This window comes from Arachis hypogaea, chromosome 7 (assembly GCF_003086295.3).
Source record: "Arachis hypogaea cultivar Tifrunner chromosome 7, arahy.Tifrunner.gnm2.J5K5, whole genome shotgun sequence".
Classification (NCBI taxonomy): Eukaryota; Viridiplantae; Streptophyta; class Magnoliopsida; order Fabales; family Fabaceae; genus Arachis; species Arachis hypogaea.
Genome location: NC_092042.1, coordinates 66,570,462 through 66,592,634, shown reverse-complemented (window position 1 = coordinate 66,592,634; position 22,173 = coordinate 66,570,462). Strand labels below are relative to the sequence as shown.

At 33.5% G+C, this 22,173-nt stretch overlaps 3 protein-coding genes across 3 annotated transcripts; 1 reads left to right on the top strand and 2 right to left on the bottom strand.

The window, feature by feature from the left end:
* The first annotated feature begins 3,003 nt into the window (after positions 1-3,003).
* Positions 3,004-5,041, top strand: LOC112703311 (uncharacterized). Its single transcript, XM_025754708.3, has one exon. The coding sequence runs from the start codon at positions 3,440-3,442 to the stop codon at positions 4,799-4,801; it is 1,362 nt and encodes a 453-aa protein (XP_025610493.1). The 5' UTR covers positions 3,004-3,439; the 3' UTR covers positions 4,802-5,041.
* A 395-nt stretch (positions 5,042-5,436) lies between these two features.
* On the bottom strand, positions 5,437-9,571 carry LOC112703309 (glycine-rich domain-containing protein 1). Its single transcript, XM_025754707.3, has 8 exons — positions 9,006-9,571; positions 8,349-8,466; positions 7,924-8,181; positions 7,278-7,733; positions 6,670-7,202; positions 6,138-6,330; positions 5,874-6,026; positions 5,437-5,780 (listed from the first exon to the last, which is right to left on the bottom strand). The coding sequence occupies exons 1-8, from the start codon at positions 9,161-9,163 to the stop codon at positions 5,682-5,684; spliced, it is 1,968 nt and encodes a 655-aa protein (XP_025610492.1). The 5' UTR covers positions 9,164-9,571; the 3' UTR covers positions 5,437-5,681.
* A 6,806-nt stretch (positions 9,572-16,377) lies between these two features.
* On the bottom strand, positions 16,378-21,930 carry LOC140174391 (uncharacterized). The gene is made up of 9 exons (XM_072198841.1): positions 21,910-21,930; positions 20,489-20,597; positions 20,026-20,439; positions 19,114-19,728; positions 18,808-19,002; positions 18,416-18,552; positions 16,993-17,058; positions 16,607-16,880; positions 16,378-16,481 (listed from the first exon to the last, which is right to left on the bottom strand). The coding sequence occupies exons 1-9, from the start codon at positions 21,928-21,930 to the stop codon at positions 16,378-16,380; spliced, it is 1,935 nt and encodes a 644-aa protein (XP_072054942.1).
* Positions 21,931-22,173: the final 243 nt, after the last annotated feature.

Here is a 22,173-nt window from a genome sequence, read left to right as displayed (position 1 = left end):
CCAACCGATGTGGGACCTTACACAAATCGGACACACCTGTCATACCTCCAATCGGGCCGTCCGATTACCAGATTTTGTTTTTTGATATTGGAGTATCAATGGTGTTTTTTCAAAATGTGGGTTGATGGAGTGTTATTCTCAAATGTGGAACCGTTTAATTAGATAAACAAAAATCAGACTGTCTGATTTGTAAGAAGTACGGAAATCAGACCGTCCAATTTGTGAGGATACAGAAATTGGACCGAGGAATTTGTAAAATCGGATCGAGAGATTTGTGAGAGAATAGAAATCGGACCGAATGATTTGTGAAATCGGACCGAGAAATTTGTAAAAGAATAGAAATCGGACCGAGGGATTCCTATTAAAAAAATTAAAAAAATTAAAGTATAGAAATCAGACCCTCCGATTTATTTATCTTTTTCACTTTTAAAAAATACCAAAAATAAAAAAAAAACAGATAAGTAATATCTTAATGATCAACGAAATAATTTTATTTTAAATTTAACATCGTAATAACTAAATAGTGGTAAGCTAGGTTCAGAGTGTCTTCAATTTAAAAACAAATATATATATATATATATATATATATATATATATATATATATATATATATATATATAGACAAAGTGAGAGTTTTTTAATTTTGATATGAACCTTTTGATGGAGTATAGCAGCGATATGAGGGTTATTAGTGTTTCACGAATTTGTGACGGCTGGGTAGAAGAAATCGGTGGCACCGAGTGGTAGGAAGCAAATCGGAGGCACTGATTTTGGGACGCAGATGGTGCACAAATCGGTGGCACCGATTTGTATTCCCTGTCCACGCGTCACGCATGCAGTTGCCTCCCGTGACTCGTGACTCCCTTATCCAAGCCCGTGACTCCCTTATCCAAAAGAGCAACAACCCCTTCAGTAATATCCCTTTCACTCTCTTTCACTCTCGTATCCCTTTCACTCAATTTTAATCTCGTCTCCCTCTCTTCAACACATACTCAACCCCACCATTTGCTTCCTGTATCACCATTGTTGGACCATAACAATTAAAAAAAATGACAAGAAGACCAAAAATTAAAGAAGTAAATCAACTAGAGCTTCATATTGTTAATTATCTTGGAGATCCAAATTATATAAGTTTATATTTTTTAATAATCTGATTTAATAATAATAATAGTGATAATATTAAATTTGATTAGCAATATATATTGTAATGGCACTAAGTAGAGATTAATAATCGTATGTGTGTATAATTTTATTATTAGGTGGTTAGAAATAGAAATTAAAATAAAAATTAATCATGTATGTATGTATGTATAATATGGTATGGTATGGTAAGCTCTATGGAATAATTGAATTTTTTTATAGTTAATGATTGAATAAATAAAAGAAGAAGGAGAATGAGATCAGATCTGTACATACTCTCTTAGAGTAGAATAATATTGTTGTTATTATTAGCATAGTAATTGAGTTTAATAATTTATTATGATTAATAATAAAAATTTAATAAATTATTTTATTTATGATCATTAATAATTGAATTTTAATTCATTAAAATTTAGACAATAAATTATTAGTAACTAAACTTAGATTAAAAAATTATGCTGTGCTATGAATAATAATAATAAGCTGTTTTATGAATAATAATAACAATAATAAAATTAGTATGCTGTTTTACGAATAAATAGTATATCAGTCATGAAATTATTCTTGTTAGTTAGTTAAGATTAAATAATTTTTGTGAATGTAGTTATATTATACTGGTACTTATAATGAAAATGTGATATTGTAGGGTTTACGGATGTTGATATGTGATCATTTAAAGCCGTTGGATCCATACAACCAAATTGTTGAGTCACACTTACGTAAGACTGGATTTTATTATGTTTTCCAAATTGGATTTATCCCATGTCAGTCAGCAATGATTAATGCTCTGATTGAGAGATGGCGCCTGAGACTCACATGTTTCATTTTTCGGTTGGCGAGTGTGCCATAATCTTGAAGGATGTGGCAATAATTTTCGGTCACAAGTGCAGGTAAAATGACGATGATGACGATGCTGTTGATGAGGATCCAGCTCCTAGTGCAGGTAAAATGAACGGTTGGTTAACTTGTATTTAGGGCTTGATTATGAAATTCTATTAGTAGCTTCATGGTGAACTTGTATTTGTATTACATATTGAATTGCCATTTGAGTAATAGCATCCAACATTTGTTGTGTTTTCATAGGTACGGCCACAAGTGAAAAAGGCAAAGGTTACAACTTTAGAGCTGATCCTCCATGTCGGAGTGCGAATCGTATACACCATCCGCTTTTAACAGGATTGCCAAGAAGTGCAGAAAGCTATACAAAGATATGAAGTGGACATCGAGAAAGTGAAGTTGTATGGATGAACTAAGTTGTTAATTAGGTAGTTATTAGTATCTAAAAATGAAATTGTAACTATTTAATTATTGAGTATGTTAATTAGGTTGTTACTACTATTTCAAAATTAAGTTGTACTATTTACTTATTGAGTATGTGAACTAGGTAGTTATTATTGACTATGTTAATTAGGTTGTTATTACTATTTACTTATTGAGTATGTTAACTAGGTTATTATTACTATTTAATTATGTTAATTATGTTATTATGACTACTTTTCTATCGAGTATGTTAATCAGGTATGAAATGAATACAAGCACAAGTTGGGGTTCTGTGAGCTCCTTCCAGTTTTTGTATGTATTAATGGGCAAATCGGAGGGACCGACTGCGTGAACTCCCAAATCGGTGGGTCCGATTAATTCACCCTCAGCCAGTAATCGGTCCCACCGATTACTGCACTCTTCAGGTAAAATATTTCATCTCCTATAAATCGGTGCCACCGATTTTATGCTGCTCAACATCTTCCTCACACAAATTGGTGCCACTGATTTCATGCTCCTTATACAAATCGATACTACTGATTTGTGTTATTTTCTCTCTATATAAAATCAGTGGGTCTGATTTCTTCTCCCTAAAATTCTAAAAAATAACGCCGTCATAACAGTATAAATTACCTGTAATGATCATATCCCAGCATTTTTCACGCCCCAAATCTTATCCAAAAAAATCAGCCACAAAGTGATTGTTGTTCTAGAAAAATAATTAAGGGAAAAAATAATAATAATAAAGAAGAAGGATTAAATTAAATTAATTAAATTAAATTAGGTGCTTGTCATGCGCAATTCTTCTCTTCCACGGATCTGACACTTGTTCAGCGCTCCCTACCCCACCCAACCATAAAAAGTTAAAAATCCAACCCACTTCTCTCAACACTGCCGTCACGCCGTTTTTCTTTTCATTTTCACCTCACTTCTCACAACACCAACCACGCTCCAGACTCCACTCTCCCATTCCTCAATTCCCTAATTTCGATGGCCTCCTCCAAACCCTAATTCCCCAAATTCCACCCGCAATTCCGCCATGGACAACAACACTACCGCCAACGGCACCAACAATTTCAACGTCGCCGATTCTCGTGACTCATCGCCGCGCTCTCGGGACGCTGACAACAACGGCAACCACTACAACAACAGCAATAACTCCTTCATCGATGAACCGCCTCCGCCATCCTCCGCCGCTACAACCGCCAAGGTGAAATTCATGTGCAGCTACGGCGGAAGGATCCAGCCCCGCCCTCACGATAACCAGCTCACCTACATCGGCGGCGACACCAAGATCGTCGCTGTCGATCGCCACGTCAAATTCTCTGCCCTCGTCTCCAAGCTCTGCTCCATCGCTAACGCCGATGTCTGCTTCAAGTACCAGCTTCCTGGCGAGGACCTCGACGCCCTCATTTCCGTCACCAATGACGAAGACCTCGACCACATGATGGTCGAGTACGATCGCCTGTGCCGCTCCTCACCTAGACCCGCACGCCTGAGGCTCATCCTCTTTCCTCTCCCCAACACCACCACCAGCACCACCACAACCATCACAACCACAACCGCAACCACCACCAACAATGCGCCTCTTCCTCCTCACCCTTCAGTTCTTACCAAACCCGAGCGTCAGTGGTTCGTGGACGCTCTCAACTCCGTTCGGATTCCAGAACCTTCTTCTTCCTCGTCTCCTACGCAACTGCCTCATCCATCTTTCGCGGCATTGAATCCGGATTTTCTGTTCGGATTAGATAATCATAAACCACATCACGCGATTTCAATGGATCCCGCACCTTCCGCTCCAACCGTTCCGGATTTCTCTATTGGATCCTCGGAAAACGCGCCAGAAGCAGTTGGAGAAACTGAATTCGTTAGGCACGTGCAGGAGATGCAGAGGCTTCACCTCCGGAACAACAACACGACCAGTGACCAACCACCACAGCCTCAACGTAAAAGCACCGAAGAGAACGGCGTTGAGTATTACGCTCAGAAGAATCAAGAGAAACCGCCTAATTCAGGACCGGTTCACGGAAATGGACCGGTTCCCGTTCCGGTTCATGGCTCGTTTTTGCACAACCCGGTTGGTCATGGTGGCGGTTACTCTTTGCCGGTTTCTGGAACCGGAGTTGAACCGGCTCCGGTTTATATCATTCAGACGCCTTCTGGAGTCTACCAGGCAATAACACCGGTGGCCGGACCGGTTGGTCCCGGTCCGGTTTATCTGATTCAGAAGACGCCGGCGTCGGTTTCACATGCACCGACGCCAGTGTCGCATGCACCGGCGCAGAATGGTGGTTACGGCGGTTCCGAGGTTGGTTCGGCTGCGGAGCGAGGCTACTCGCAGGTTGCTTATGCGGTACGACCGCAGGCGGCAGCGGCTCCCAGCGGTGACGGGTGGAACTGAGAAGAACTGTGATTTGTTCGTATGCTGTGTTGTGTGATAGTTTGATACAAGTCGATATTTGGTTCCTTCGTTTCGTGGCGCAACGCTTTCGCTTAGTTTTGGTGTTTCAATTTTTTTTTCCTTGTTAAATTTGGGGTTATTGTCATGGATATTATTGTTTCTTGTGCATATTAAAAAAATGGATTTGGAGATTTGTTAAGAGTGTAACTAGTTTCTCAATAGTATATTCCTTTTCCATCAGTGATCCTGTCTCCATTATTCTTTCTGCAATATTCATTGTGTGATTCTGTGGTTCAGTGGCTTTTTTGTTTGTTTGATGCGTTAGTTTTCTGATGAGTAAAAGACTGATATTTTTCAATTTTTAGCATATAGCTTGCCATTGTGATGCAATTGATTGATGATTGGCAAACGAATTTGGTTAATGGTTGATGTGACCGGGGAACTAAATTTTCCAATGGAGAGATTGAAGATTGTTTAGCTACCAAGGTTAACAAAACTGAAATTCTGAATCAATCACCCAACCGAAAGGAATAACCAAACATCCCATGTGTTTACACGCGTTAAACAGCTATGGAATGTAATTGGAATTGGTTTGGCTACATTATTAGGAGGGTGAGAATTTATGATGTGAGGGGTTGAGTATAAAAAGTTGAGCGTGTATTCAAGTATAGAAATATATTTACATGAATTTACATGAAAGAGATTATATAATAAGTGATGTTTAAAATAGCATTAGTCATTTGCTTGCCAATTGAGTTGGTTACACGTATTATCAGGTATCAGCGGCTATTTCCGGACCAATGGCCTCACATGGGAAATTTCAAGAGGAAAAACATATTTTCCTAGAATCCATATATCTTCAACTTTTCTCATTTCCTTTTTATTTATTCCCATTTTGTATGCCATCACTGAAATGGGGGAAGTTAGAGAGAACAAATGCAGACAATATGGCAGGGAGTACTAGCCACTCTTCCTTGATCTGTTAAAAGCACTCAAAAAATCAATAAAATATTACTAGAAGAATAATAAACCAAGATGTAACTGTAATAATTATTTTCAAGAAATAAAATACCTCTAAAAAACCATATGCTAAATTCATCAAAGCCACTGCCTTCCCATATGGATCCTTCGGTGAGAATTCTACTGCTGTAAGAAAGCAATTTCCTCTTTCATTTCCATAGTATCTAGTTTCAAACTCCAATTTTCTACCAGGAAAAATAATCACCTGGGAAAGATCACAAATCACAAGTATTGAGAGTGAAGGTAACATTGAATCTTTATGAGAATGCTTCTCTATTGGAATTTGATTTAAGAATGACAAAGATATGAAGATGACCTTCCGGGTGCCTGTGAGCTCAAATACATTTTCATCTTCATCACTGCTCTTCTTTCTCTGTAACGTCCAATCGGAGTTCATCATAGACCACGTTGTTCCCTTTAGTTCTGCCAGGAGATGAGTTTCATCCGATGCAGTTGTGCCAACCACTTCTAACTTGATGTTAGTGTTTGATTTCTCAGTTGTCAAGTTCCTATTTTACGCAAAAAGGCAAGATAACACAAATTTAGTATCTAATTACGCAGGTAACAGAAAAATCAAGCAAGAAAAGTCAGAAAATAAAAGCCATAGATGGCAATTAGATATAACAGCTATCTTAGTCTTCCTTCCTAAATTAACAGCACTATCTAAATATAAGCATGTTAGAAGGATATAAGAAAAGTACATTCTCACACAAATCTAAGAAAAAAGCTTATAGAAACACCTACTTACTTACTGTCATGTGGTAAAATATGATCATCTCTTCACCATTGTTACTGCTAAAAGTTTGGATAATAATATTCTAAATTCTGCATGTTTGGCTTTCGCTTACCGGCTGTGGATGTTTATGATCTCGTTGCCAGCCTCATCCACAACATTTGTCCAATTTTTTGTTTGTTGAAACTTTCTCCAAGGCAGGAATGGAGCATAGCTTCGTATGGATGGACGGGTGGAAACCATTTGCAACTTGTATGGCGCCGGAACAGGAGGAGTCAAAGAGAGACCAACGCAAATACTAATAGGCTTCGACCATTTGACTGCAGACGTCAAATCTAACCACTTCTGAAGTGGTAGTTTACATGCTGCATTTTGCGAATCCTCGAGATTTATTGAAGTTTTTCCCAAAACTTTGGCCGGCCGCACCATTCGAAAGTTGACACATGGGCGGTAAATGAGCTCAAGGACCAGCTCGCCTCTGCTTTCGCATTGGAAGACAGCAACTTGTTTCCCTTCCGGCTGTGACGAAACGCTTAATTGTTTCTTAGCATTGAAAAGTATATCTTCTTGTTTCTTCTTGAAGGATACAACTAGTTTACCCTTATGCCCAGATGGTAAGTCTCTCACATCAACAATCTCAAGCATCACCTAAGTAAGAATCATCAAATGTTATAATGTTTTATGCCTTTAAAGACATTAGCAATAAAAATTATAGGAACCTACCTCCACAAGCATCTTCTGTGGAAGCTGAATCAGATTCTGGTTTTTATTGGATGGAGTCGAATCATTCTGCATAGCATCTACTTTGAACTTATCAAAGGTAAGAGGAGATGGGGGATTACCCCTGTGCATTGCTCCTGCTTTCCAGTATCTTGTTCCAAATGTCTCTTCCCATTGGTTGGTGGTTTCGAAAAATCCAACATCCAGCTTTTGACCCTTGCTTCTGTCCGAATCTGTGTCATCATGCTCCAACACTTTGCCCATAATTGCCACCAGATCTTTGCAGTAAGATGCAGGGTGCAACTGGTGTGAATGCCAGATGAGGTCAACGTCATATGTTGGGACGCAGAAACGACGCATAGACCTTTCTTTGTTCCTCTTGATCAAATACAGAAACCCCTTGTATCGCGCCACGGCTCCTTCAAGGAAGGTATCATCATTCCAATATGACCTAGAAACCTGTTATTACCTCAAAGTTTTAACAAATTGATAATGAGGTTGGGAATAACAACTAACTTAGGAGTCTAAGCCTGACTCAGAAGGAATTGAGGAAAGGAAAAATAAAACACTAACTTTTTGAAACTTAAAAGCATTGACATAGACAATTTTAATGATAAACTTTGTGTGACATTCTAAATTTCTTGGTTACCTGATAGAAGAAAGTAGTTTGTCTTTTAACAGCCGAGATTAAATCATACTTTGTGGTACTTTCTGGGTCTCCCAACAAGTTTTCATCAAAGTCTTGAAATGAGTCACTGTCCAGATGAAGTTCATAAGGCTCACTTGGATACATTGTGTTCCAGATTTTTTCACTTTCCTCATTGCTGGTTCCTAGAATTGAAGAAACCACATTCAAATCATCAAGTATTCTCCCATAAAGATCCATGCAGTCGCTCTTGTAACGCACCTGACAAATAAATAATCACACACAGAGTAACAGCTAATTACAAGAAGACCAAATAGCACACTCATTGAAACATGATATTATAGTAGTAGTCCACGTAAATAAACAAATAAATTCTATCGTTTCACATATTAGCATTGTGATTTTGGTGCTGAAGCTGTGAAGCATACCGGATTAAGCCTATGACAATGCCAAATCCATTCACAATCAAGAGGCACTACCAAAGGCTCTTGTGTCATTGGTGTCTCTACATGTTTGGCTAGTAAAGGAAGCCAGCAATATTTATACCTGTAATGATAAACAGCTAGTATCTTATTTCATTTTAGGAGGGAACATTTTCTATTACAATTTACAAGCCTATAAATAAACAATGAGGTAATGCCTAGCGCTCATCATAACATACTTTTGGAAATAATCAAATTAGATCTCTGAAATTACAAATTATGAATCTCCTTTGTTTCTAATTCAAGTTTTGTTAACACCGTAACATGAAATATTAAAAGTGTCAGCATGACATTTCAATAATAAAGTGATATGATTAAAACTTTAATATAATCAAATAAGTGTTTCAAATTGGTTAAATTGGTGTAAAAACTAAAATGAATACAATTAACCAATTTGAGATATCTATTTGATTATTCTAAAATTTTAGCCACGTTGTTTTACTATTGGGATGTTACGTTAACACTATAAGGTTCCATTAACTACAATTGAATTGGAAACAGAGGAGATTCACCATTTGTAAATTTAAGGATTAATTTGTTCATTTTCAAAAGTCAGAACTGTTTTGATCTCAGTAAACAATATAATCAAAGAAGAATACGTACCTGAAAGTAGCTCGCTCTAAAACTGAGCCACCATAGAGGCAACGATTCCTATCAACTTCTGCCAGAAACAGAAGCTGTTGTTTTGCTTTGACCAAAAGGTCTTCACTTATTATAATTTTCTGGGCTTCAGCCCACTCTAATTCTTGCTGTTTCTCCATTATTGTTGTCTCAATTCTTTAGAGATAACCTCCTTCACAACTCTAAAAGACAAGGAAACCAAGGTTCAAGATTCTTTAGAAATAACCTCCTTCACAACTCGAATCCGCGAGTTTTAGACGAGTACGAGGAGACTATAGCAAGGTTCATTATTTTACGTTTTTATTTATGTGGCAATTTGCACCACATTAGAAGAAATGATAATAGTCTTTTTAAGGTGAATCACTTGTCGTTGGTCAACAGTTTGAAAATTGAAACTTCCTTCCAAGCGCGTATATTAATGCTTTGCGCATTGGATGAGATTCAATTTGGATAACGAAACTTCCTGATTCTTATTTTCTAGCTCTCTCAAGAGTCAAGAACCAAGATACTAGCTACGGAATTCGGATTTTTCTAAAATTAAAAAGTACAAATAAAACACAACTTCGAACTTGAAATTTGATAGGTCACAATGGGCCCGTTAGCTTTTTTGCTTGCCATAATCCAACGAAATAAAAATACTTATTTATTTATTTGTTTTTCAAATAAATATTCAGCAAACTCGTCATTTTCTCTCTTTTTTTTTTCTCTTCTTGACCTGGAAGGAAATGATTTTGTTATATCCAATTAATTTGAAGATATTACATACCTTTTTACATGTTTTAATTAGTTGATGATATATGTATATATATCTTAATACAATATATAAATTTAAATTTGGTTAAATCAAACTAATATACGTAATAAATTTTAAATAAATTATTTAAAAAAAAGAATTGGACAGTATTGTATTTGCTACTAAAAAAAACATAGAATCTTAATCCCCATTCATTCAACTTCGCCTTCTTTTCTTTTTTTTTTTTAATTCTCGAAAAGAATTTGTATTAGTCTTCTTTCGTCTTTTTCAATTTTATAATATTTTTCTTTTTTCTTTTTTTTAATTTTCTAAAATCTTTAGACCTTGTTGCTGAACTATAACAATCATTTTTGTCGTGTTCTTTTATTTAAAATTACATGCATAAAATCTCTGAATTTAAAGTTATCAACACAAATAATCTCTATTCCTGAACTAAATATTGTAATACTCTCACCACTTGCAAATTGTGACAGGTAAGTCACTCCTTTTTTTTTAATTTCATTCTTTCAATTAATTGAAATTAACACTATTTTCTGTTGCGACTAATAATTGGTATAAGTGTATTTGGTCTTTGTTATTGTTTGTTATTTATAAAATCCATTTTAAAACATATTATGTGTAATTAAAGTTATATATTAAATAATATTTCAATTTATTAATTAGGTACTTCTAAAGTATTTTGGTATATATAGATTATTAGAGTATATTTATTAGGATAAATGTATCTAATGTTCTTGTGTATATATGGATGATAATAATAGTAAAGATAATAAAATTTTTCATCCCACAGTTTTTTTTTTCTTTTTAGAACTTTCCTCTCATATGGTTTCACCACAAGTTTGAATAGAATTTTATCGTGGTACGGTGAGTGTGGAACTGACATCAAAGTGTGAATCTTTCACCACATACGAAAACTTGTAGTGAGAGTAGCTTGTGAAAGATGGATCTGACCAATTTATTGATCAATGACAATAAATGAAGCAGCAGAGGTGATGAATCTAGATACGCAAAGTTTTACTACAGTTCTAGAACTTTTGCAAAGATAATGGCTAAGTTTCAAGCTTTTTAAGTCACTTCCAAATATAACACCAACCTTATTCAAGATTTTTCAAGTTGTTACTACATTTACCACCCAGGTGAGACACTTGGAATCGCTCTCACAACCATTTCATTGGCCACATTTAACTACCACACCTGTTCTATCTAAAATCAAAAAATAAAATTAAATTAATTGATGGCACGTTGCTCAAACCAGGATTCGTACGATGCTTTGCAACACATTTGTGCGGTCATGGCTACATGGATCATTGAGTCCAAAAATTTTACAAAGTGTACTGTAGTGCGATAATGCACACGAACGGTAGAAGGACCTCAAACATTAATTTTATGAGGGTGATTTATTTTGAATTGCTAAACTTGAGGAGGATCTGTTCAGCACAAAGTAAGGTGAGTTATCCATCACCTCTTAGTATACAAAACTGAGGGATGTGGGAAGAACTAGACGAATTCAGATCCATACCAACTTGTGCTTGTTTAAATAACTGTAGCTGTGGATTAGACATAATAAGGCAATATAGGTTGCAGTCTTATATGATTCATTTTCTTAGAGGTTTAAATGAGGCCAATTTGGGCCAACAATATTAGAGGAAGAGGAAGAGGGCGTGGTAAAAGTGGCAAAGGTACTACTAGAGGAACTCCCAAACTTTACTTTTATTGTAAAAAACAAGGTCACTTGATGGATACATGTTAGTAGAAGTATTGTTTTCCACCACATTTGCAGCCAAATCATTTTAATGGAGTACTATTTTTAGCTAATTCAGTAAACTCAGTGATAGTTGTGAGTAATGCAGAATGCAACCCCATACTTGTTATCCAAAATGAAGGTAAGATCAGTTTGGATGGGATAATCTCGAATAAACAGAAAAAAAATATTTATTGAACTATTCTAACAACACAAAGAACTTCTTCATGATGGAAATGTGGCAACCATTCAGACTTCTTCAACCGGTATATTTTATCTCATTTTTCTTTCCGGTTATTGAATTCCTAAGATTGGATTTTAGATATTGGAAAAACTGCTCATATTTGCCTTAGTTTTAAACATTTTCACTCTATTAAATATATTGATCCAATTAAAATTGTCATGCCAAATGGTTTACAATCATATATGGAATAGTTATCTTCTCAGCTAATTTTTATTTGATTGAGGTTCTATATGTGCCAAATTTTAAATGCAAATGTGCCAAATTTTAAATGCAATCTTATTTCTATTTCAAAAGTTACTAATGCCTTATTTGTTGTTTTATGTTCAATGCTCATAATTGTAAGATTTAGGAGCAGCCTACCTTAAAAATGATTGGAATTGGGAGCTGTATATAATGAATACTCAAGCAAAGATGGTTGTTAACTTTAACAAATTAGAAGAAAAGATTTTGAATATTATGACAGAAGAACAAGACATACATACTTCACACACTTCACATAGTATTTTTTGGTATTATAAGTTAGACCATATTTCTGTTAATAGATTATAATAATTAGAAAAAATGCATCCATTCCTTTATGTCCAAAAAATGATGTACCATGTGATCCATGTCATTTTGCAAAACAGAAGAGGTAACCTTTTGCTAATAGTTTGAGTAAATCTGAATTCCCTTTTAATTTGATTCATGTTGATATTTGAGAGCCTATAGTCACACCATCTATTTCTGGCCATAGATATTTTTTAACCATTGTTGAGGATAGGAGTTGGTTTACTTGAATTTTTTTTATGAAAAATAAATCTGAAATTTGCTCTCTTTTAGAGAATTTTGTTGAAATGATCTACACAAAAAAAATCATGGTAAAAGCCATTAGAACCAATAATAGCCAGAAAGTTTTTATGACTTCTTTCTATCAAAAAAAAAAAAAAATTTTACATAAAAGAAGCTGTGTGAAAATACTACAACAAAATAGAATTATTGAAAGAAAGCATCAAGATATTCTAAATATAGCTAGGGCTCTCATATTTCACTATAAGATTTTTATTTATTTGTGGCAGTTTTTTTTTTATTTTTGAAGGTTTATAACCCCTATCGAATGGTTTGTGGAAATTTCTAAAACTTCTAAAATTTGTGGGAGTTTTTAAAAATTTTTACAATCTATTCAGTGGGAATTTTGTGTGTATTTAGTGGGAATTTTACAGTGGATTTTTGTGACGTTTTTAAATTACTTTTGTGGCAGTTTAAAACCCCCTACAAATTTGCTTCTAACCTTACAAATTATTTTTGACATTATGTAGTGGCTCATGCTATTTACATAATTAATAGAATATCCTAAGTTGCATTCAAACACAGCCCATATCAGATTCTTAATGGCAATATTTTAGAGTTAACTTCTCTAAAGATTTTTTATTATTTAGCCTTTGCTTCCACTTTATATGATCATAGAAAGAAATTGGATCATAGAACACGAAAATGTGTCTTTCTTGAGCATAAATCAGGGACAAAATATTATATTTTACTTGATGATAAAACCAAAGAAGTTGTTTCTTGAAATGTTATTTTCTATAAATCCTATTTTCCTTTCAAAGAAATTTTATCTTTAAATGATCAATCTTTAGGAATTAAAAATTTGTACTCTCAAATCTGTACTCTCAAAATTCTAATTTTTCTTATCTTGAAATGAATTTTCATTTGTATCCTTTTTGCAGTAGTAAAACATCAAATAAATTGCTTAATTTGGACTCTCTTTTTAATTTTAAAAACAATTCACTGAACAAGATCAAGGGACTTGCATTCTAATAAAGAAATTTTGGTTTCTGAACCTCATGCACCTGCATCTAATTCTTATGCATCATCCTCTCCTAATTCTCACTCTCTTGAACTTGCAAATCATGATTTTTCTTTTAGTCAACCTTCTATTTTTAAAGCAAATAATTTGAATCCTGCTGCATCATTGAGTAATCCAAATAACACATCTGAGATTAATGAACTTAGAAAATCATGCAGGCAAAGAAAATAGCTATCCTATTTGCAAGAGTACCATTGCATGCAAGTCAATGTTTCGTCTTAACAATCCCCAACTTTTTTTGAAGTGAAGTATCTAATTTCTGACTATGCATCTTACAACACACTGTCAATAAGGCATAAAACTTTTTCAGCGGCTATATCCTCCACCACATAACCAAAAAGTTATGAAGAGGACATCCTCTATGATTGCTAGCGTAAGGCAATAAATGCTGAATTGAAGGCTCTTGAGGAGAATAAAACATGAAAACTAACTTTTCTTCCTTTTGAAAAGAAGGAAATCAATTGCAAATGGGTTTTTAAACTAAGTTCAAACCCAATGGTGAAGTAGAACACCACAAGGCAAGGCTCATTGTTAGAGGCTTCCCTCAAACTGTAGGTTTTGACTACTTTGATATCTTTAGACCAGTTATCAAACTCATCAATTTTAAGAATGCTTTTGGCTATTGTTGATATTAAAGGATGGTATGTCCACCAGTTAGACGTCAATTCTGATCTTTCCCATAAAGATTTACCAAAAGAGATGTATATGAAACCTCCATTAGGATTGGCAATGCTAGCTGGTTCAGTTTGTAAGCTAGAGAAATCGTTATACGGCTTAAAATAGGCTAGTAGACAGTGGCATCATCAGAAATAAGTTGTGTTCACTAAACTATTCGTTGTGTTCTCGTTGACAATGGATATACTAAATTAAAATAAGTTGTTTGTTCACTAAACTATCCAATTCAGGCTTCATATGCATCCTTGTTTATGTGGACGACCTAGTTTTAGCAGGAGATGATTGGAGAGAAATTGCAAGGATTAAATAGCTCCTGGATAACAAATTTAAAATTAAAATCTTGGTGAATTAATTTTTTTTCTTGGTTTGAAAATTGCCAAAAATGAACAGGGGATTGCCATGTATCAACGCAAATATACACTTAACTTGCTTGATGAATTTGGATTGATGTATACAAAACCAACCTCCATACCAATAGATTATACCACTCATCTATCTAAATCTTCAGGAACTCCTCTTAATGATGTTGCCTTTATAGAAACCGCCATTTTAAACAAAAAAGATACCATTATATCTGCCATTTTAAACGTAAACGATGCCATTAAACCCTTGGTAAAAACGGCGGTTAGAAACCGCCATTTTAAATAGAAAAGATGTCACTATATTCTAGTAAAAACGGCGGTGATGTCACTATATTCTGGTAAAAACGGCGGTTGTAACCGCCGTTTTAAATTACTTAAAAATCGCAATTTTACGTGAAAATAATGGCAGTCAAAAACTGCCATTTAACCGTAAAAAATGCTGTATTATCCACAAGTAATTGTGGCAGTTTTCTGAAAACCGACGTAATAACTAGAATAGCAGCCAAAATACCGGTATTTTTTGGGAGCACCGTTTTTGATAAAAATAACGGTTGAAACCGCCGTAATTTCCAAGAAATAACTTTCTTTTGTAGTGAAACTAATTCGCACTTAGTTCAAAATATGATAAAAGTATCTTTTCTAATTATTATTTAAATAGAATTATTATTATTATTAAGTAAACTTAGTTAATTCATTTATAAATTGAAATTAAAGAGACCACCTTATTTTTTTATTTAATTTATTTAAATGGAACTTAGTTTTCTCAAAAATCACACAATAATTACGTGAATTTATTAGTTTAGAAAAGTAAAAACTTAAACAAATATTAATCTATAATTTATAATAAAATTTTAAAAATTTATAAAGATGACACTTAAACAAATAAATTTTCAAACTCGTCGTATAAGCGCCATGTCAGTATAAAAACTTTTCATTTGTATTATTTTAAAGATTTTTTTCTCAACTTTGTAAAATAATTTTCCTAAAAAAGTTAATTTAATACAAAATGAGTAAAACTCACATAAAAATTGAGTAAAAAGCTCACATAAAAAAATATATTGTTAAAAAATTATGAATGAATATTACCGTTATATAATTTTAATCTAACAAATTGTAAGACGACAACAGCTCCATCTTTGTTACCGAAATCCAAAAAAACATTTAACTCATGTGCATAATTACTAAAAAGTACAAACTCCATTATTTTTCTATGTTAAATAAAATGTTTAATGTTAAATATATTTTTTTATAACAAAATAAACAACAACTAATCACAACTTAAAAATTAATCACTAATAAAATAATATTAAATTATATATTTTTTATATTTTTAAAATTTAAAAAGTTAACAATTAAGTTAAAATTTCAAACACAATTTAAAAAATTAATAATTAGTTAATTAATTATTTTAAATTCATAAAAAAACAAAAGACGTAAAGAATGCTTTCTATTAAAAAAATCTTTTAAAAAAAATTTTAAATACTTCTTTTCAAAATCAATCCAAATGGATTTATTTTACCAAAGTTTACACATTTTTTTTACTTTTTTTAATTGTGTTTATTATTTATATTTTAATATTAACATGCCAATGATAACATTTTACATAAAAAATAGAAAAAAGATCTATTCACCGATAACAATTTTTTCAATACATTAAAATCCTCACAAATACATAAATTTTCAATAAAGTCAATATCAAAATTTTTAGATTTATAAAAAGACAAATATATGATTATCCATTATCAATCTCTAATTCAATAATATTATACTTGGTAGATTTATCATCCTTTGTAAGATTTTTTTTATTCCTAATTCTAGTAAGATATCTAATAACATCTAGAATAGATTAAAATAAAAAAAATTGTTGTCAATAAATTAGTTAAAAAAAATACAACCAAAATTATCAATAAAATAAATAAATTTATAAATGAATTATACTTTTTCTAAAACAATAAACTTACCAACTAAATATGTGTAATTGTACCCAGGAACATTGAGAGTGTCAAAACTCACAAAATTAAATTCATATCGTGGGATATTTGCCGATTCTGGAAGTATGTGCATATCAGTACGTTGATTTATTAAATTAACCACATACTCATGATGTGTGGTCTTGATGTTATCCACGTTGAATCCAATACTAAAATATCTCATTTGGTAAGATATTCCTTCTCTTAGTAAATTCACGAATCGAGACACAAGAGCCCTCTTAACTAAGGTGTGTATTTTTCTTCCCTAGAATTGATAAACAAAAATCAAAGAACAATTAACTGGGGATAAACAAACAAAGTTAAAATATAAATAATATAAATTTAAAATAATATAAAAAGATTGGTAGAAAACTTACATCTTCATCGAGACAAACCATCTCAATTGAGTATGGCGATGGAGAATTTCTGTAATTTGGTAGTGTCTATAACCGTATCACTCGTATACGTACACACAAATTGTCAATTGTAGGATTGATTTCTGCAATTTTATGAATACCAGCCATTGGAATAAGTAGAGAAACTTTAAATTTTGAATATATGTAAAAGAAGGAATTGATATACTTTGAATTATGATACTATACATGTCTCATAACTTATACTTTTATAGTTGACTCATAGCTAAACTTTTTTAAATTTGATTAATTTTAATTTGAATTTGAATTTGAATTAAATTTGCAGATAAAATAAATAAATATATAAATATATTTAAAATGCTTCAAGTACACGAATTGTTAATTATCAATTAATTAAGTACACGTATTATTAATTATCAATTAATGTAGCTACAAAGAGTAAAAATTCTAAATTAACGGAGCAGCAGCAATTTTTAAAAAAATCAACAACTTTTTAAAAAATAATAATAAAAGGAATAAAATTTTTTTTAAAAAATAGTACTAAAATTAAAAAAAATAACAACCTAAATAAAATAATCTAAAATTAAAAAAATAACAATCTAACTAAAACAACTTAAATTTAAAAAAAACAACAATCTAAGTAGAATAATTTAAAATTTAAAAAAATGACAACTTAAGTGAAACAACCTAAACAATTTTAACTTAAAATTTAAAAATAACAACCTAAAAAAATAATAATTTATAATTTATAAATATAATTCTAAAAATTTCTAGTGACAACACCTAAGCAAATAAACTTCCAGATTTAACGTATGAGCACCATGTAAGCATAAGAGCTTCCCATTTGTATTACTACTAGTGTTAAAACCGTGCGATGCATGAGCTTATATTTAAATTTGACATGTTAAATCAAAAAAAATATTTTATAATCATAAATTTTTCGAGTTTAGTATAACACTCTCATCGTCATTATATAATAAACGTACTGAATATGCTGGTTTATCTTTAGTCAAAGTAAAATGCAAATAGAACAGTTTGAAGTCTATAATATTCTTGAACCATAAGGAGGGAGACACGAAAAAATAAGAACATATATAACTGTAATAGTAGCATGTCAATTTTACACTAAACTTTATATCAAAAGGCTAATAAAAATTTATCGACAACCTAGTATCTTACAAAATTCATTAGAAAAGCAATTGGCATATGATGTTGTGCTCCTTGTTACACATTTCATCTCAAGTCTGAAAGCAGAGTTATAGATAAATTAGTTATATCTATAGTTAATATTTGTACAAAAGTGTAAATCATAACATGCTATTAAAATGAAAATAATATTTTTTACCTAAATATTATTAAAAATTTCTTTGAACACGACATTTATTGCTGATGACTTTGGATTGCCGTCTTCGTCCAAAATTAGAACCCTGAGGCCACTGCGGCTCTTAACTCTTGACAAAGCAACATAAAGTTGTCCATGGGTGAACACTGATTTTGGCAAGTAAAGTCCTGCATATGATAATGATTGACCTTGACTCTTGTTAATGGTCATTGCAAAGTATACTGTTAATAGAAATTGTCTCCGTTGGAACTTAAATGGAAATCCTGAATCTGAAGGGATCAAGTTCATTCTTGGAATGTATATTTTATCTCTAATATTTCTACCGGTCACTACCGTCACTCCAATTACATTGTTTCCAAGTTCGTTAACTATTTACCATGTCCTGTTGCATAAACCTGAAGTCTAGTCTATGTTTTGCAGTAGCATTACAGCGACTCTTGGCTTCAAAGTCAACTTGTGATTGAGTAGTCCCGAACATTTGATGTCATTTAGCAATTCTGGTGTGAACAACTCTTGTTGTACATCTTCATTCTCATCAGGTTGACATGTTGTGTCAGAACTCAGATACTCCTTTTCCATCACTGGAAAGATTGTCAAGACAAAATCGTTTACTTTCTCGACACTCTCAACCGTAGGTGCAAGAATTGCCCTACTATGAAAATACCTGTAATCTGACATGTTTTGCAACAAATTTGGATATGCAAAGTCTACCAAATGAGTGAGAGGGTCATCAATAGTTGTAATCAACAGATCCTCTAGAATTTTAACTTTTGACTCATCACCAACAACAAAACCAATATTTCCATTTTCAACATCAAGTATCCAATTTGCAAATCTATTTATTTCACCTTTATGTTGATATAAAAAAGACATTAGAAGCCTCATGTTCGTATGCAGCATCAGAACCTTACAAAACGACCACAGATGGGATGAATTAATAGCTGATGACAATATATCGTGTCTATTCCCTTTCGGAATCACCGGAAGTATCTGTCTGAAATTACCTCTTAGAACAACAACCTTACCACCTAATGATTGGTGTGTCTTATGTTGATTGGTATATAACATAAGATCCATGAGCGTCCGATCAAGTGCTTCAAAGCACATTTTATTGAGCATTGGAGTTTCATCCCAAATTATTAAACTACTTTGGATGAGTAGCCCAGCCTTCAAACTGCCATGCTTGATGTTGCAAGTAGATTCATCAGTAATTGTACTAGGTATTGAAAATCTAGAATGAGCCGTTCTGCCACTAGGTAGGAGTAAAGACGCAAATCCATTGGATGCGATATTTAAAACAATCTTTCCTCTAGACCGAATAGCAGAAGAAAATCCGTTCCAAATAAATATCTTACCACACCCACCATGCCCATAAACGAAGTAAAAACCACCAGAGTCTGTAATAACATACAACGTTGAGTATCTCATCGAATACTAATCTTTACACATGAGTCATCTTTTGTTCCGTATGTAAGTTTGTATGAGTCAACTCATTTGTGTCATATGCTAACTCCTCCTCTATTAGCTTATTCTAAAAAAGGCGAACGTCAGACATCTTAGGATATGACATTGATTGATAGTCTCTTAAAGATCTCGCATTTTTCTTGAAGATCTTCTCAATCTCAATAAGGCAGAGGTTTTTCAATTTGTCATTAGTAAAATACCTTAGTTTTTCAATATTTTTTGCCTCTCACATAGTATTCCGTCAGCTAATAATGTCCAAGTTGAATTCCAAACACGTTTTGGTTTGCTAATGCTATTAGATATCAATAGGATCACAAATAGTTTTCTCAATCGACGACTAGATGCAAGTTCAGCTACCACATTAATAGCTGCAATGAATTTCCTATCATCATATAGTACTCCCATGGAATAGCAAGCATCTTGGAAGCTAGAATATGTTATCCTATTAACTATCCTAATAGACTCATATGTTGTGCAACCTCTCTGAACAACTAACAAAATTGTCAAATAGTAGATATCACCTGTACCTGGTGGAACATAGTTTAACCTCCCGATAGAATACCCTCTTTTGTGTGGATGCCATTTCCTTACTTCTCCATCATAAAGAAATTCATTTGGAAACTCAGCATACGTCAAAGTTTGACCTGCCTCAAATTTTTTTGTTAGCTTCCATCCATGCTAAGAACATCATACATTTCTCTTCGTCTTCTTCCACAATTTTCTCAAGATCGTCATTATCTTTAAAGATGATATTTTGCTCTTCAGGCAAATAAAGGGTTAATCTCATCATTGAAGGGAACCTCTGATGAATATCATAAGCTAAAGTTCTCCACACAGTGTAACACCCTACCACACAAAGTCTTATGCTTAAGTCATAAAATAGAGGTGGCGAGGTATTACGACCTCTAAAATAAAATTTAGTACGTATAGTATTGCAAAAATGTTTATAACTAGGAGCCTTTGAAAAAAAGGGATAAATCAAAATCGTTTAAATCGAAAAGCCAACACTCCGATCGATAACGTAAACAAAACAGGTAAAGGATAAGCTAACGCGAAGATATATACAAGAGAGTACCAAGAATATATATATCAAGACTCAGGACTCGATTTGCGAAGATAACCGGTCCGAGCATATAAGTATACATATGTATATAAAGGAACTACCCCAAAATATAACCCAAAAGACAAAATACAACACCTGTTTCTCCAAAATAACCTCTAAGAGGAGTTAATACAAAATATACATATACAGTGGAAAATATGATATCTAAACAAGTATATATGATCAAAATAAAAATCCCAAGAGATAAGGATCTTCGTCAAAAGGAAGTCTCCAGCATGCCTCAGTGAGGAGCCTCACGTCCTGCATCTGAAAATAAAAAAATCCACATGGGTGAGAACTGGAGGTTCTCAGCATGGTAACAGAGCCCAAATATCTAACATGTAATGTCCTGGGAAAGCCGAAGGCAATCCTAGAACTTCCAGATGCATAATCAAAGCATATAAACAATTCTAATCAATAAGACTCAAAAACAGGTAACTAACTAAGGGTCTTCATTCTAACTACAAATCCCTATTCCAAATCCTGCAAACCTCCCAACCGCCGATAGTAATTGAGATGCAAACACAAGTATATCAAACAAAGAAATGCACAAGTAGGAAGCAGATAAGACAATTAGGCAATTAACAAGTAATGATGCAGTCAATTAGGCAATCCAGACAAATCACATATAATGCGTATGATGCATGCCTGTCCTAGTGGCTAACGAGTCTCATCTGTCGGTTATAAAGCCAACCCGACAAGTCCTGGTAGCTAACCATTGAACTGTCCCTCTGTCGCGCATCCCCAACTCGAGTTATCCACACACATAATCATAATTCATATCTAACACCCTCACTGGTGTATATTCACGGGGGCGAGCTCATCCGGAACTTTCACAGTGTCCGGTCACACTTACGACATAGAGTCAGCAGAGTATCGAGTCTCCACCTGGAGCACGTGGTGGCTAGCCACTGCTTTCACCCAGGAAAACTCGTATCTCAGATAGGTGGAGTGCAACAATCACAATATCAACAATTCAATTCAGAATATATGCATTCAATCACAGCCATACCTTAATATTCATCTCAGCCATCCGGCTTACAAATCATAATTCATTATCAACCATAAACCATCATCACACACAGCCATTCTTCTCAAAACATATTCAGCCATCCGGCTCATATCATATACAACACTCCACCATCCGCCTTAACAACTCATCTTATCATCATCAATCATACTCATCATAATATCCCCTTTCTTCACCCACAAGTTACCCTCTTGCCTAGCTTCTTTTTAATCACTAGGCATTCTATATTGATTTAAGATTTAAAGG